Genomic DNA, 17,808 nt, shown 5'->3' with positions numbered 1-17,808 from the left:
CTCCCCCCCAACATTTCCTCTCTGACCCCGTGCACATGCTTCTATTTCAGTCCTCTGTTCAATGCAGAAATATTAATATCAAGTTCAACAGAACACAATCCAGTGTTTGATGTTTATTTTAACACAATATTGTATTTTTCAGTTGATTCTAGTTTCATTCATAAACAAACAGATCTTGGTCCTGGTCTCCTTTAGTTTGACAGTAGCTGTCAGTGAATGAAAGTGGATGTCTGACAGTAAACCCATGTTTATTTTAACAAACTGTGTTATCTGCTGATTGTTGAAGTCAATATAAATCAGAGTTTAAGCGTAATGTCACGTTTTCTAAACAAGAAGACAAGAACTAATGTGATGTGTGAAGTGTTTTAAATTAGAGCTCAGTTATAAACAAAAGCAGCTGAACACAGTAAATCAACTCAGATTTACCAACCATTTAAGCAAATCGATGCATCATTTTGATCTGAGTAACAAATGCAGAAGCTTGATATGTACAGAGTGTAGGTATAAGAAAAACACAACACTATATACTGTATACATTCACCAACCACTTTATTAGGTACACCTTACTAGTACTGGGTTGGACCCACCTTTTGCCTTCAGAACTGCATTAATCCTTCATGGCAGAGATTCAACAAGCTGCTGGAAATATTCCTCAGAGATTTTGCTCCATATTGTCATGATAGCATCACACAGTTGCTGCAGATTTGTCGGCTGCACATCCATGATGCCAATCTCCCGTTCCACCACATCCCAAAGCTGCTCTATTGGATTGAGCTCTGGTGACTTTGGAGGCCATTTGAGTACAGTGAACTCATCGTCATGTTCAAGAAACCAGTCTGAGATGATTGAGCTTTATGACATGCTGCGTTATCCTGCTGGAAGTAGCCATCAGAAGATGGAGACACTGTGCTCATAAAGGGATGGACATGGTCAGCAGCAATACTCAGGTAGGCTGTGGCGCTGATGCTCAATTGCTACTAATGGACCCAAAGAAAATCTCCCCCACACCATTACACCACCACCACCAGCCTGAACCGCTGATACAAGGCAGGATGATCCATGCTTTCATGCTGTTGAGGCCAAATTGTGAGTCGAGCATCCGAATGTGTCAGCAGAAATGGAGACTCATCAGAGCAGCAACGTTTCTCCAATCTTCTATTGTCCAGTTTTGGTGAGTCTGTGTGAATTGTAGCCTCAGTTTCCTGTTCTTAGCTGACAGGAGCGGCACCCGGTGTGCTCTTCTGCTGCTGTAGCCCATCCGCCTCAAGGTTGGCCGTGTTGTGTGTTCAGAGATGCTCTTCTGCAGAGCTCGGTTGTAACGAGTGCTTATTTGAGTTACTATCGCCTTTCTATCAGCTGGAACCAGTCTGGCCATTCTCCTCTGACCTCTGGCCTCATCAACAAGGCATTTGTGCCCACAGAACTGCCGCTCACTGGATATTTCCTCTTTGTCGGAGCATTCTCTGTAAACCCTAGAGATGGTTGTGCGTGAAAATCCCAGTAGATCAGCAGTTTCTGAAATACTCAGAGCAGCCCGTCTGGCAGCAACAAACATGCCACGGTCAAAATCACTTAAATCCCCTTTTTTCCCCATTCTGATGCTCGCTTTAAACTGCAGCAGATCGTCTAGACCATGTCTACATGCCTAAATGCATCAAGCTGCTGCCATGTGATTGGCTGATAAGAAATTTTTATTTGGTGTACCTAATAAAGTGGCCGATGAGTGTATATACACATACACACACTGATAAATGTCAATTATTTTTGCTAATTATAATTTCGTTTCACTCTTAGCTTTTGTGTTTTAAAATAGCATTGCTATAAAGGTTTTGTTTTGTTATTACTAGCATGTATTGTCTCCACTGGCTTGCATGATTCAGGATCTGTAGAGCTGCGCATCGATGGATTTGCTCTTCAGTGTTTGAACTCTCAGCAGTGAATATTAAACAACACTGAACTGAACTGAACTTCAACACTGAAACTGGACTGACACTGTAAAGCGCTATAGAAATAAAGATTAACTGAATTGAATTGATACGGGGAAAACCATGAAAGTCAATAGTGCACGCAAACTTTCCCCCGTGCCTGTATAATAGTGAAAGTGTATGAGCACAGAAAGTCAGAAAGTCAGTCGAAGTGCTTGTTTTCTGTTTCTGTCACCTCCTGTGAGTTTTCCTGCTGTATGTGCTGTAAATCTGGGTTAGAAAGCTGTGTGAGTGCTGAATTATTCATCAGGGCCACAGACTGAGGAAATGGAGGAAAGAAAACAGGAAATGACCCGATGGCCAGGACTGACCGGAGGACTAATGAGCTGAAAACGACCTTCATGAGCCAGAGTCAAGAAAACTTCTGCTGGTGTTCACTGACTTCATCTCACAGCGTTCGGATGAGGACGGAGATGAAGGTCAGTGTGACGCTATTAATAAACTCTCCATTCATCTGCTGTGTGTTAAGATGCATCTGCAGTTCACTGGTGTTGTGTTTATACAGTTACAGACCAAAATTATTCACACTTCTGTGCTGTTTAACAGACAGCTTACAGTATTGGATCATTTGTTTATATTCCTAAAGTCGTTGTGTTACTATAGCAACTGTAGAATCACCACAACAGACCAGTTGCTGCAGCTGTTGTGTTACCATAGCAACTGTCGAATCACCACAACAGACCAATTTCTGCAGCTGTTGCGTTACCATAGCAACTGTAGAATCAACACAACAGATCAATTGCTGCAGTTGTTGTGTTACCATAGCAACTGTAGAATCACCACAACAGACCAGTTGCTGCAGCTGTTGTGTTACCATAGCAACTGTAAAATCACCACAACAGACCAATTGCTGCAGCTGTTGTGTTACCATAGCAACTGTAGAATCACCACAACAGACCAGTTGCTGCAGCTGTTGTGTTACCATAGCAACTGTAGAATCACCACAACAGACCAGTTGCTGCAGCTGTTGTGTTACCATAGCAACTGTAAAATCACCACAACAGACCAATTGCTGCAGCTGTTGTGTTACCATAGCAACTGTAGAATCACCACAACAGACCAATTGCTGCAGCTGTTGTGTTACCATAGCAACTGTAGAATCACCACAACAGACCAACTGCTGCAGCTGTTGTGTTACCATAGCAACTGTAGAATCACCACAACAGACCAGTTGCTGCAGCTGTTGTGTTACCATAGCAACTGTCGAATCACCACAACAGACCAATTGCTGCAGCTGTTGTGTTACCATAGCAATTGTAGAATCACCACAACAGACCAATTGCTGCAGCTGTTGTGTTACCATAGCAACTGTAGAATCACCACAACAGACCAACTGCTGCAGCTGTTGTGTTACCATAGCAACTGTAGAATCACCACAACAGACCAGTTGCTGCAGCTGTTGTGTTACCATAGCAACTGTCGAATCACCACAACAGACCAATTGCTGCAGCTGTTGTGTTACCATAGCAACTATAAAATTACTATAACAGATCAATTACAATGTGTTGTGTTACCATAGTAAGTTAAAATTAAAATATTTTTTATAGTTGTTACCCTAGTAACTGTAGAATCACCACAACAGACCAATTGGTACAGTGTTCCCATAGCAACTATATAACTACTACGACAGACTGACTACTGTAGGAGTTGTGTTACCATAGCAACTATAAAATTACAACAACCGATCAAATTACTGTAGATGTTGTGTTACCACGGCAACTGTAGAATCACCACAACAGATCAAACACTAGTTGTTGTGTTACCATAGCAATTATAAAATATTACAACAAATCCCTTACTATAGTTGTTACCATAGCAACTTCAGAATCACCAAAGTGGATAAATTACTAGTTGTTTGGAATTACCAAAGCAACTATAGAATCACCACAACAGATCAATCACTACAGCTGTGTTACCATAGCAACTATAGAATCACCACAACAGATCAATCACTAAAGTTGTGTTATCATAGCAATTATATAATTACAACAACTAATCAATTACTATTTTTGTTATGTTCCCATAGCAACTGTAGAATCACACTAACAGAGCAATACTAGTTGTTGTGTTCCCATAGAAACTATAAAAATACGACAACTGATCGCTTACTATAGTTGTTACCGAAGCAACTGTAGTCCCAGAATCACCACAACAGATCAATTAGTAGTTGTGTTACCATAGCAACTATAAAAATATTACAGCAGATTGCTTACTATAGTTGTTACCATAGCAACTGTAGAATCACCACAATAGATCAACTACTATAGCTATTGTGTTACCATAGCAACTATAGAATTATCACAACAGTTCAATTATTATAGGTGTTGTGTTACCATAGCAACTGTAGAATCACTTCAACAGATCAATCACAAAAGTTGTTGGGTTATCATAGCAACTAAAAATCACTACAACTGATCAATCACTTTGTCTTGTTACCATAGAAAGAGTAGAATCACCACAACAGATTAATTAATTAAAAAAACAGTAATATTTACTATAATTCATACTATAGTATTTGATGATGTGTGATCCACATTCTTCTGTTGTCTTGGAAAAGCCGATTTTCTGAGGTGTAATAAATGTCACTGGACCGAGTGTGTGAGATTGATGATCTTCTGTGCAGCAGCACCATCTGCTGTATGTGGAGATCAATCTAATGCAGGAATAAAGCTCAATCACACTCTGCTAATAAAGCCACCGCAGCTGCTAAACATATGATTAATCAAAGATCCACACAACTAAGGCCTGCAAACAAAATGCAGTTGTATGTGGGGTCAAAGACACAAACAAGGCCAAATAAAATAAAATAAAATATGAAATGGAATGATCCATGTTATGGAATAAATCCATGTTCTTTCAAACCTTTAAATTTGACCGATTTGCTACCAGGAAGATTGATAATTTTTTACATAACAGCTTTTTATAATTTCAAACAGAACCACATTTAATATGATCACATATTCTTAGGTATATTTTAATTATTACAGCTTAGAATAAGTACTATTATTTCATTATTGTTTTCATTTCATTTTCTTTAGTTGTTAGTTATTTAATTATTGCAAACATTTAAATATTGTTATTATGATTATTATTAATAATAGTAATAATAATTATTAGTAATAATATATAATAATAATGAATAAATGTAAATAAAAATCCAATTAGGCTTTTATTACACTGAATAGTAGAACTGATGTAGAACTAGTTCACATATGTTTTGACATTTTATTTTCATATTGGTTGTTTGAAACATTAAATATGAGTTCAATGTGTATTTACCTTATTCTCCACATATGAGCGGGCACAGCCATTTGAATCTTTTTGCCTGTGGAATTCCGCTCTCATTCACTTCCATTCATTACTGGACATTGAAAACAGCCCATTACGCTGCTTAATGTTGCAAACTGATATTTTCCTAATATATTATTCTATTGTGTCTGTATAATCATGCAAATATTTGTTTGTATAGTGAGTAGTTTGGCTGTTTTCTGCTGTTTAGTATTTCTAGTCATTTCTCCCATAGAAAACAGAATCAGAAGTTCTAAAACATCGCACTTCTGCATTCAAGAATACGCTCAATAAGATCATTCATTCATTCATTTTTCTTCTGCTTAGCTCCTTTACTAATCAGGGCCCGCCACAGCAGAAATTATCTCGTTAAATATTCCAGCATATGTTTTATGCAGCGGATTCCCTTCCAGCTGCAACCAAGTACTGGGAAACACCCATACACACTCATTCACTCACACACACACACACTTACACACACACACACAGTACAGCCAATTTAATCAATCCCTCTATAGCGCATGTGTTTGCACTGTGGAAACTGATATAAAATCAAAGCAACTGTTTAATGATAAAATATATATAAATAAAAATTATATATAAATAAAAATCCAATTTGCCGCTTTTACACTGAATGAGTTCACACATATTTTGACATTGTATTTTCATATTGGTTGTTTAATACAACAAATATGAGTTTTATATGTATAAATCAGTTTTGCACTTTTAATTTGATGCAAACACTAAAATGGGATGTCTTTGACTATATTACAGCCCTGATGAAAAAAAAAAGGGAATAGTTTACATTACATAGTTTATGGTTAAAAACAAGAACAAATATTGCCAATGAGGTAAAAATAAAATATAAAGAAAAACATATTATATTATATTATATTATATTATATTATATTATATTATATTATATTATATTATATTATATTATATTATATTATATTATATTATATTATCAGCTTATTATATTATATTATATTACATTAAATTATATTATATTATATTATCAGCTTATTATATTATATTATATTATCAGCTTATTATATTATATTATATTATATTAAAATATATTATATTATATTATATTAAATTAAAATATATTATCTTATATTATATTATATTATACTATATTCTCAGCTTATTATATTATATTATATTATATTATATTATATTATATTATATTATATTATATTATATTATCAGCTTATTATATTATATTATATTACATTATATTATATTATATTATCAGCTTATTATATTATATTATATTATATTACATTATATTATATTATATTATATTATATTATATTATCAGCTTATTATATTATATTATATTATATTATATTATATTATATTATATTATATTATATTATATTATATTATATTATATTAAAATATATTAATATAATATATTAATATATGCCACAGCCATGTCACCCTGCAGCCCAAGACCGGTTACTCACTGAAGCTAAGCAGGGCTGAGCCTGGTCAGTACCTGGATGGGAGACCACTAGGGAACACTAGGTTGCTGTTGGAAGTGGTGTTAGTGAGGCCAGCAGGGGGCGCTCAACCTGTAGTCTGTGTGAGTCCTAATGCCCCAGTAAAAGTGAAGGGGACACTAAACTGTCAGTGGGCGCCGTCTTTCGGATGAGATGTTAAACCGAGGTCCTGACTCTCTGTGGTCATTAAAAATCCCATGGCACTTCTCGTGAAAGAGCAGGGGTGTAACCCCGGTGTCCTGGCCAAAGTCCCTCTATCGGCCCTTACGATCATGGCCTCCCAATCATCCCCTTTCACCGAATTGGCTCTATCACTGTCTCTCCACTCCACCAATAGCTGGTGTGTGGTGAAGCACTGGCGCCGTTGTCCTGTGGCAGCCGTCGCATCATCCAAGTGGATGCTGCACACTGGTGGTGGTGTGGAGAGACCCCCCTCATGATTGTGAAGCGCTTTGGGTGTACGGCCATACACAATAAATGCGCTATATAAATACACATTACATTACATTTACATTTACATTACATATTATATTATATTATATTATATTATATTATATTAAATTAAAATATATTATCTTATATTATATTATATTATACTATATTCTCCGCTTATTATATTATATTATATTATATTATATTATATTATATTATATTATATTATATTATATTATATTATATTATATTATATTATATTCTCAGCTTATTATATTATATTATATTATATTATATTATATTATATTATATTATATTATATTATATTATATTATATTATATTATATTATATTATATTATTTTATATTATATGATATTATATTATATTATCAGCTTATTGTATTATTATGCTATATTTTTAATTTTCTTTTATTATAAATGTTTATATATTTTTACACATAAATTCACTTTATTTTTAAGCAATTTTCAGAAAACAGAACTTGCTAACTTCCGTCATTTTGCTTTTTACAGTACATAACTGTATCTGGATTTACACATAATTATATATTTATACTAAAAACAAGAGAAAAGTAGTGAGGAACACAGAAATGGAGCAGTGTAGAGCCTCTTCAACATCTCCTGTTATCAGTTTCCCAGAGGAGACGGCGAGAGGCTGTGATTAAACGCAGACAGGATTGATATTTCTGGATGAACTGTTGCTTTAAATAGAAAGAGTGCAAACCACACAAGAGTCTAATTACTTTAGCCATTCATATTTGCACATCTGGTCAATGTGCTCACTGCCCTATTTTCATAAACACGATCACCCAGAGAGTGCTGTAATGAGATATTCCCTTCAGGAAAATGAAAATCCATACTGCAGCGTGAGGATAAATCAATTATGGTGTGGTTTGGAGGAGTCGTGTGCTGTTTGGCACGATCCGGCGGGGTCACGTCACAGCAAGAGGCACAACACGCAAAACAAATCACATCCCAGGGTGTGTTAATCGCGTTTGTTCTCCAGGTGTGTGTCCTTTACAGTTCACACATTAGCAGAGGAACCAATCACAGACTAACCTGATTAACTTACCACACGCTAACTATAACCACAGCTAATTAACACATCTGAATGAATATGCGCAGTCTCCACTGAAACTGACTGAACACCTGCTTACAAACAACAGGAGGAAACAGATAAAGTGAACTAAACAGTAAACTAAAGACTGCACTGAAAACCAGCTGCCTTCCCACATAGAAGAATACTGATGTACAGTAAACACTACAGTGCTTTAAAGCATACTGTTGTGGTGATACTATTGTTTCTACGGTAACACAACTATAGTAACTGAATATAGATATATACATTAGATGTCGCCTACCCTGCTGTTGTCTATTAATAATAATATTAAATCATTACATTTATATAGAGCTTTTCTGGGCACTCAAAGTGCTTTACACAATTGGGGGAGGGGGTGTGGTGGTTGCTGGGGGGAATCTCCTCATCCACCACCAGTGCGCAGCATCCATCTGGATGTCGCGACGGCAGCCTTTTTACGCCAGACCACACACTATGAATGATATGGGAAGGGTCAAGCCTGGTTTAAACTTCTGCGTCAAGTGACCGACGTAACCAACCCAAGCTCATTCTGGAAACGAAGCGCCGCGGACGTTTCTGGAGACCGTGATTTACGTGGCCGGAGGTACGTTTGGTTTGGTTTTTTTCGAGCGAACGCTGCGGGGCGGTGTGGCGCCGCTCCGCCCCTCCTCTTCGCGCTCGCCGGCCGACGGCTCGCCTCCGAGTGGGGGGTTTTCCTGACGCAATCAGATTGTCAGCCTAGCTCACAGCGTTGCGTCGGCGGAGCGGAGGCCCCGGACGAGGAGGAGGAGCCGGAAGGGGCCGTGGTGGACGACGACCGGGATCGAGCCCGGGGAACAGCAGGTTCCGGAAATCAGGTAAGATGAAAAACGGAATCCGAAAAATGAGGGCGAGAACGCGGCGGGATCCGAAAACGCGGTCGAAATCGAAGACGAGGGCTTTTGCTTTTTTTTTTTTTTTCCCGATCCGACGGCTTTTCGCGCGAGAACGGCGCGGGCACGAACGCTGCACACTCCTGAGAGGCGCCCGCCCGAGACACGAAAAAGCGCGCACAGCGGCCTCTCGCGGATCCGCGAAAACAAAAAAACGCTCGAATACGTACCTCCTGGGACGTAAAACGCGGTCCGCGGGGCTACGTTTCCACAATGAGCCCGGGTTGGACGTAACCCACGGCTCATGCAACGCTGTCTCTGTCGGTCTGCATTAACACTACCGAAGCACTAGTTGGCAGTGAGGTGTAAATGTTCCTCTGTGTTGACTTTCTTCGCTGCTGTTTTGCTTTTCCTGAACACTTCCTGGATGTAAAGGTGGCTCAAACTCGCTCATTTTGAGGCAAGAACCGGCGGACGTGCAACAACTTTAACTATGAGGTAAACACAGAACAAAACTTTCCATCCGGAGCTCCTTCACGGGACTCCACACTTGTAAACAATCACTGCATCGGGCTCGCGCCATTCACGCGGCTCTCGGTCCCGCCCAGACTCGTCAGCGCTACCAAGCCGACCAATCACAGAACTTGCGCTACGCGTCGTTGCGACATGTAGTTACATTTTTTGAGAGGCGCAAGTCAGCGGTGTAGGGCTATGCGTCAACACCGTAGCATACGCATGCGTTTGACACAGAAGTATAAATCAGCCTTTAGGAGGTCGTGATGGACGGTGGGGAGAATTTATAGATATATACACTAGATATCGCAATAGTAGACCCAATAGTGTAGTTTTCTACACTCATATATTGTGACTGGTTTTGTAGTCACAGATCAGCACAGCACATGTGAAAACACACATCGCTGAAATCATAATGAGAGGGTGTTGGTGTACCTGGTGCTGTGTGAGGATGCTGTGTACCCGCTCCAGCTCCTCCTCCTGGATTCTCAGCGCAGTCTGCATCAGACTGAAGGCCTGCAGGAGGTGCTGCTGCTTCTCTTCCGGCGTCTCTGAACAAGCAGACAGCAGTCTGGAAGATAAACACACAACATCACACACACATCAACAACAACACACACACACATCTGCTTAAATCAACTCTTATTCGTTCAGAGAATGCAAGAAATAAAATGAGTGGACACTGGTGTTTTGTCTAGTGGTGCTGTAGAACTGAATAAACTCTTAAAGGGGCAGTTCACCCATAAATTAATAATTTTCTCATACTCCAATGTTCAAAACCTGTTTGAGTTTCTTTCTTCATTACCATATTAATTCCTCAGAGCATCAACAAACTAACTAAAAGCCTATGCACCTGTATTATTTCAATATTCAGTGTAACTCCAGCAGAAGTCTGACCTGAGTGTGTGTGCGTGCTGGAGTGCGGCCTCAGCAGCATCTGTCCTGAACCCCAACTCCAGCAGTTCTGCACGAGTGTGTGTCAGTGTTTCACACACCGCAGTCAACATCTCCACTGATGGAGACACATACCTCATCAGACGCAGACGGAACACCGCTCCCCTACACACACAGAAAGACACACGCACACACAAATGCACACACCTGAGCTGCAGTGAGATGATGTAAAAGCTTATATACACACTCTCACACACACACCTGAGCAGTGGTGAGATGGTGTAGAAGCACAGACACACACACGCACACACACCTGAGCTGCAGTGAGGCAGTGTAGTAGCGCAGTACTGACGCTCTGCTCTGTCCATCATCTAGAGCCGCTCTGAGGGTCCTGCAGGCCTGCTCCGTGATCAAACACACCTGACAACACAATCAGGATATTAATATTGTTATTATGATTATTATTACCATTAACTCTTAATACAATTCAAGAATATTTAAGTCTTTAGTGTAAGATTTTGGTGGCCTGTGAGTCACGCAACAGTCTGCTTTGTGTTCTGATTGGCCTGTTTCCACTGGGGTTTACACATTACAGTGTTTCTTAGTTGTTTACACAATTAGTTGTACCTCAGACACGAAGGGCTCTATTATGGCGGTCCATGCGCAGAGCGCAAAACGCTTCCAGGGCGTGTCAGAAAGCAGTTTTGCTAATTTACGGACGGGAAAATGTGCTTTGAGCCGTGGTGCATGGTCTAACAGGATTGAGTTTACTTTCTTAATGAGTTATAGGTGTGTTCTGAGAATAAACCAATCAGAGTCTCATCTCCCATTCCCTTTAAGAGCCAGCTGCGTCACGCCATAAGCGCGTTCGCTATTTACAGGACGCAAAGTAAGTCTAAGTGGAAAAACTGAGCATTTCACAAGCAAACAGTTCACAGTTTATTTACAGAAAACAGTTAAACAGAGCATCTACTGCGTGAGAATGAGAGATAATGGATCTACTTTCACTTTCGCTCTTGGATAGGGAAACCTTTACGCACAGACATCAATTAGCCTATAAATAATTATTTCGTTTGTTAAGCGCAAATATTCGTTTAAAAACTATTTCTAAATTCAGTTTTAATTTCCAGCAAACGAATAAATGAACAATAATAATGAAGTGTGCTCAAACAACTGAGTTATATCCTAAAACACATGCTGCGCCCCATATGGTCTAAAACCTGACAGGTGGACAAATCTAAGCTTGTTTTTAATAAAACTAATATAAATATGGATATAATAAATAATACTGCTAATAATAATAACATTATACAAAAGCAAATTGTCATGAATGAACTGAAAAAGCCTCCTGAGATGAAGAAGACATGAAAGCAGTGATTTTTCATATTTATGTAGGCTGGAAAATAATATGTTTTGTAATATTTTAATCCTTTATATTTATATCCTATATCTATTCTTATTATATCCTTTATATATCCTTAATATTAATTTTTTTTCATTTGTAAAGATATTTGTCTATTGCTCTCTTGTGTGTATTAAGCAGTGTGTAAGCGAGGTGCAACTCTGCGCTGGAGTTTAGACCGGGTTAGTTTTGGTCTAATGAAAAATCTATTATAGTTTCTTAAAATAGCAACGCGTCAGCGGTCCACCTCAGAACACCTCCTTTTTAGACCAAAACGCCTATGGGCGCACAAATGAGCACTAATGCATTTGCTATTTAAACAGCCTAGCGCAACGCCTCAAAACCACTCTTGCGCCAAGCTGAAACTAGCAAAAGACTACTGCGCCGCGCCTTGTGCCACACTGCGCCAGGTGTATGATAGGACCCAATGACTACAACATGTAACTGATGCACCAACCCCCTGAACCAATTCTGCTAAACTACAAGCACAATTCCTGCTTTACACTCAGATTGCAGGTTTAAAACACACTTTTTTCAAAACTCTACACACAATTCTCTGCATTTTGCACAATTTTCATGCAGAAAATCTCTTGTTTTCAGCAGGAACGCACTGTCATTTACTATTATAAAGTCAGTTGTCCTACTTTACATACAAACCCATCACTTAGGTAAACACCTGTCACACAGAATTGCAATTTAGAAATCAGAGCTCATCTGGATCATAACTGGTTCACTGCCCACCCACAATTTTTAGTTGTTTATCTCCTACTATATTCTCCATTCCTCAAACCTATCGAGGAATTGTTTTTCTGCCTGAAGATGGAAAGTGTATGACTGAAATCCACACACACGTATACCCCTTCTCCAAGCTATAGCAGTTGATGCTTTTCATGGCTGGATTCGCCATGCAAGGTGACATTTCCCCCGCTGCTTGGCCAGACCAAAACAGAAAAGAGGATGCAGTATAGCTGCTTTTTTTATTTTATTTTATTATTTTTTTTACTGTAACTGTATTCAGTAAATACTTCAGTTGACGGTATATGTAGACCACGTTATCTGCAACTTTGTGTTGGTTGGGACGAACACTGTGTACACAGTTTTTGTGGGGGAAATACAGTGTTTATATATTTGGTATTTGTGTGTTTTGTATAAAACAATATTCTGAAATATTTTAGTGCACTTCTGTAGGCCTATGTACTGTCTGTCTGTAGTAAGTGTAACACTGAACACAAAAGGCTGACAGTAAGTCATTATGATAAATGGTCATAGAGTTTTACATTCAGCACATCAGTGTTCAATTGTTCTTATAAATGTCTATTAATGTGATGGCTTGTGTGTGTCATTTGAAAACAAAATACCATTTTGAGAAGAAATCACATCGTTTTGAACGTAGAGTTTCATTTTGCAGAAGAATTGAAGAGTTTTGCCCAATGTGTGTGTGTTTTGTGATTTAAAGTTCTGACAATATGAGACCTGCTTTCAGAAAATGTGTGTAAACAATTGGAAAAAACTGTAATACATGTGGTCGCAGCATTAACAACAAGTGTCTTTCATTTTGAGTTGTAAATGACGCCAGGTGTGTTGGTTGTGTTCTAATATTGCTGACTGTGGCAAGCATTGTGCATCACATGAGCTTTCATTTGAGAATATGAGCGGAGTTATTTTGCAACTTGTGTTTTAGCAAGGAAAAAAAGTGTTTAGATTGATGAGAACGGACGGAGGATTGTGCTTTGTGAATTGTGTCTTCATGTGGAATGTGTTTATGATATTGGAAAATGATGGCTTGATTTAGTAAATGTGTTTAGACTGGTCATTTGGTTTAGAGGATTGGCTGTTGTGTTTGAGCATTTGAGATTAACTGTAATATAATGAAATAATAACATAAGATTTGTTGTCATGACTTTGGGCAGTTTATTGATTTTACAGTGTACTGCGTGTGTGTGTGTTTAATCAGATGGATGCAGCGTGAGGAAGCAGATAATCAGCTTTATTCTGGCTAGTGTTTAGGTGCGTGTCTGCATCATGCTCCTACACTTGCTGGTGTGTGTTGTGTTTGACCTGCTGGAGTGTGTTGTGCTCCTCCAGCTCCACGACGGCGGTCATCAGTGTGTGCGCGATCTGGAAACCGAACTCCTGGTCTCCTCCAATCAGCTGCGCCTCCTGCAGCAGCGGCAAAGCCTCGCTGTATCGCCGCTCCTCATTGGCCAGAATAGCCAGCAGCAGCAAACTCTTAGCCAATGAGGTGCGATCACCGAGATCCTAAAACACACAGCAAGAGAATATAAAAATAATAATAACAACAATAAAAACTCCACAATTTATTATTATTATTAGTAATATGTAGAACAATTGTACAATTTGTACTGTATTTTTGATTAAATAAATGCAGCCTCGGTGAGCAGGACAAGCTTATTTTACAACATTTAAAAATACTACTGACCATTAATGTGTGTGTGTGTGTGTGTGTGTGTGTGTGTGTGTGTGTGTGTGTGTGTGTGTGTGTGTGTGTGTGTGTGTGTGTGTGTGTGTGTGTGTGTGTGTGTGTGTGTGTTTGTGTTTGTGTTTGTGTGTATGTGTGTGTGTGTGTGTGTGTAGCATAAATTATGTCTTAAACTTTTATTTTAGATATGATTAATCAAGGTTAATCTTGAACAGAACTATTAATAAGTGTTATTATTAAATCTTCTTCTTTGTCTTCAACTTTTTATTATTATGCTTATTTTTTATGTTGAAGTTGGATTAAATAATTGTAAAAATATTAAAATAAATAAATATTCATATAAAGATAATATAAATAAAATAAGTTTATTTAAAACAAATACAAAAGGTAACCATTGACTTCAACAGTATTTTTTTCCTTCTATGGCAGTCAATGTCTACAAGTATACAACATGTTTCAAAATATTTTCTTTTGTGAAAGAATATACTGAAGAAAGAGTTATAAACATAAAGAGCTCATTAAGGGTTAAAAACACAGCAAAAAATAAAGCACATAAAAAAAATACAATAGCGGGTGAATATTTATTTTCGGGTGAACTATCATTTTAAATCATATTAAAAACTTAATAATCTGAACAAAGTAAACACTGGATGCGAGTGTGAGTGTGTGTACCTGTGCGCTGCGCTGTGTGTGTGTGAGCAGGACTCGAGCCGGCTGAAAGAGCTTCATACTGACACACACTTCAGCCTTCAGCAGCCAGACAGTGGTCAGTGTGTGTCCAGTGTGTGTGTTCGTCCCCTGTGGAATATTCATTGTTCTTTAAATATTTCCCATTCGCTGTTTAACACAGATTTCCTCAACTCATTACTGCACATAATAGTTTTAATAACTCATCTCTAATAACTTCTATTTGCCATGATGACAGTAAATAATATTAGACTAGATATTCCTCAAGACACTAGTATTCAGCTTAAAATGACATATAAAGGCTTCACTACACTGTAAACCCTAATGTCTTTACCTTAAACAATTAAGTAAAGTTAATATGACACACACACTTACATACATGTATATATATATATATATATATATACTGTAACAGAATGAAACATCTGTAACTTGTTATTTGTTATCCATGGAATAATGCAAATAAAAATGCTGTTCTAATAGAGCTGCATGGCACTAGAGGGCGCTGGTCAGACACCTGGAATGTATAATAGGTGAGTGGGTGAATGAAGAATAGATTCAGTTGTGGTAGTGGGAACGCATGAGCTGTGTCTCAAATGGCACACTATACACTATGCACTCATGCACTATGTACTTATGCACTTACACACTCAACAGCATAGTATATGTATGTGGTGTCGTCCCAGATCAAGCACTAATGCTTTCTTACTAAGGGGAAATTCAAACTATTTCCCTGATGATGTTTGACGGTTGCCAAATCTGTGATAAAATAAATGACCAAACTATCAATTAATACCTGCCGTGAGTATAACCGCATTCACCATCAGGAGGCGCTATAATCACTCTCGTAAGAGAATTTTGATTTCACCATCCAAAATAAATGAGGTTATCCAACATGTGCCGCTTCTGCTACGTGAGCAAAACTGCAGTCATTGAGTGTGTGAAGTGTCCATCAGTACATACTTCATTATACCGGCTGAATGAGTGCAGCATCCGGGTCATTAAAGTGCACTCATTAATGTTTGTGTTTTCACTCTTTATACTACAAAATGGCGTAGAATAGTGCATAAGTATACGATTTGGAACGCAGCTGGTTTCTTAGAGCTTCTTTAAACTGTATTGTGAAGTCCTAGTTGGGAAACCTTGCGTATTATTAGGGTTTTCAGTGTAGATTTATTAGATCAACTGATCCATTATAAAGTCATTCATACGCTCCATTATTCTGAATCAAAACTGCACAAAATATTTACATCAGTCTCTTCAAGTTGTAATAAGTGCAGTGTGTCGACAGGAACTGTGCTTCATTCTTTGTGATCATGCAGTAAACTACAAGCATCCTGGAAAAATTATATTTCAGTTTCCTTCTGAAGTGCATTCAACAAATCTGGAACCTGATCCTAGTGTTGGACTTATAGGAGCAGAGGACAGTTCCTGCAGTAGACAAGCACAAGCAGTTCCACTCTGTATGTGTAATGCTAAAAACTCATTTTACAAATGTGGAAATCTGATGCTGTCCCCACCTTACAAATGTGGGCAGGAGAACTTGCAAATATGTTACACTAAGAAGAACTGAGACTCACACTAAATGACAAATTGTCCATTTTTTAACAAGATTTGGGAACTATTCATATCAACTTTACAGATAGACTGAACTGACAGACTTTTACAAGACTAGTGTATGTTAATTCATTTATTTATCTTATTTCATTCATTCACTTATTTTCGGCTTAGTCCCTTTATTAATCCAGGGTCGCCACAGCGGAATGAACCACCAACTTATCCAGCATATATTTTACGCAGCGGATGCCCTTCCAGCCACAACCCATACCTGGGAAACATCCACACACACTCCGGACAATTTAGCCTACCCAATTAACCTGCACCGCATGTGTTTGGACTGTGAGGGAAACCAGAGCACCCAGAGGAAACCCACGCCAACACGGGGAGAACATGCAAACTCCACACAGAAACACCAACTGACCCAGCCGAGGCTTGAACCAGCGACCTTCTTGCTGTGAGGCGACAGCACTACATACTGCGCCCCTGTGTCGCCCTTTATCTTATTTAATTGTTTATTTCATTATTATCTCATAATGGTTTTATAAAGTCTCTTTTGGTTTCATTGTCCATGTACACCTTGCTTCAGTTTTACATTTCTGTCCCAGCCAGATCCATATATGATTGTAAATGATACTCATGTATGCCTTGAATGTTATTTTTTATAAACCTTCCACTAATGTTTTAATGGATGTTAGATGGGCAGCAAGTTAAATTCACTGTGAGTACGTCCAAGAGAATGCTGACGTATGGTATATCTCCTTCTTGAAGGGAATTAGGCAGTGCTGTATGTCATGTATGAAGGATTTTTCAATGAAAATGAAAATAAAGAGTTAAAAAACTAGGTTAATTAGGGTAAAGTTAGGGTAATGAAACAAGTCATTAAGCAACAGAGATTTTACTTCTTAAGGGGGCTATAAAATATAGCTTATAGGAGCTAATAATTGACCTTAAATTTATTTTTTTTTTATTCAAAACTGCTTTTATTACTGAACAAATTAAAACAAATAAGACTTTATCCAAAAGAAAAAAGTATTATCAGACATACTGTGAACATTTATTTGCTCTGTTAACATTATAGATAATAACAGAGGTCAACTCACATTAGCGCCCCCTATAGTGTTCAAACCT

General features: G+C 38.2%; 1 protein-coding gene across 12 annotated transcripts in view; it reads right to left on the bottom strand.

Annotated features, from left to right (window-relative positions):
* The window catches only part of cfap46 (cilia and flagella associated protein 46), a 189,262-nt gene that overhangs the window by 55,735 nt on the left and 115,719 nt on the right, over nt 1-17,808 (bottom strand). For 10 of the 12 annotated variants that reach the window (XM_073920364.1, XM_073920372.1, XM_073920368.1 and 7 more), the window contains 5 exons: nt 15,106-15,231; nt 14,052-14,252; nt 10,905-11,011; nt 10,595-10,756; nt 10,133-10,268 (listed from right to left, as the gene is read on the bottom strand). In XM_073920364.1, the coding sequence (XP_073776465.1) occupies nt 10,133-10,268; nt 10,595-10,756; nt 10,905-11,011; nt 14,052-14,252; nt 15,106-15,231 (732 nt within the window). Of the gene's footprint in view, nt 1-10,132; nt 10,269-10,594; nt 10,804-10,904; nt 11,012-14,051; nt 14,253-15,105; nt 15,232-17,808 lie in introns of all 12 variants that reach the window. The other 2 variants (XR_012389014.1, XR_012389013.1) reach the window with 1 other exon arrangement.

The sequence above is a fragment of the Danio rerio genome, chromosome 13 (assembly GCF_049306965.1).
Source record: "Danio rerio strain Tuebingen ecotype United States chromosome 13, GRCz12tu, whole genome shotgun sequence".
NCBI lineage: Eukaryota > Metazoa > Chordata > Actinopteri > Cypriniformes > Danionidae > Danio > Danio rerio.
The sequence above is the reverse complement of the archived record's forward strand: the minus strand, read 5'-3'. Positions and strand labels throughout refer to the sequence as shown.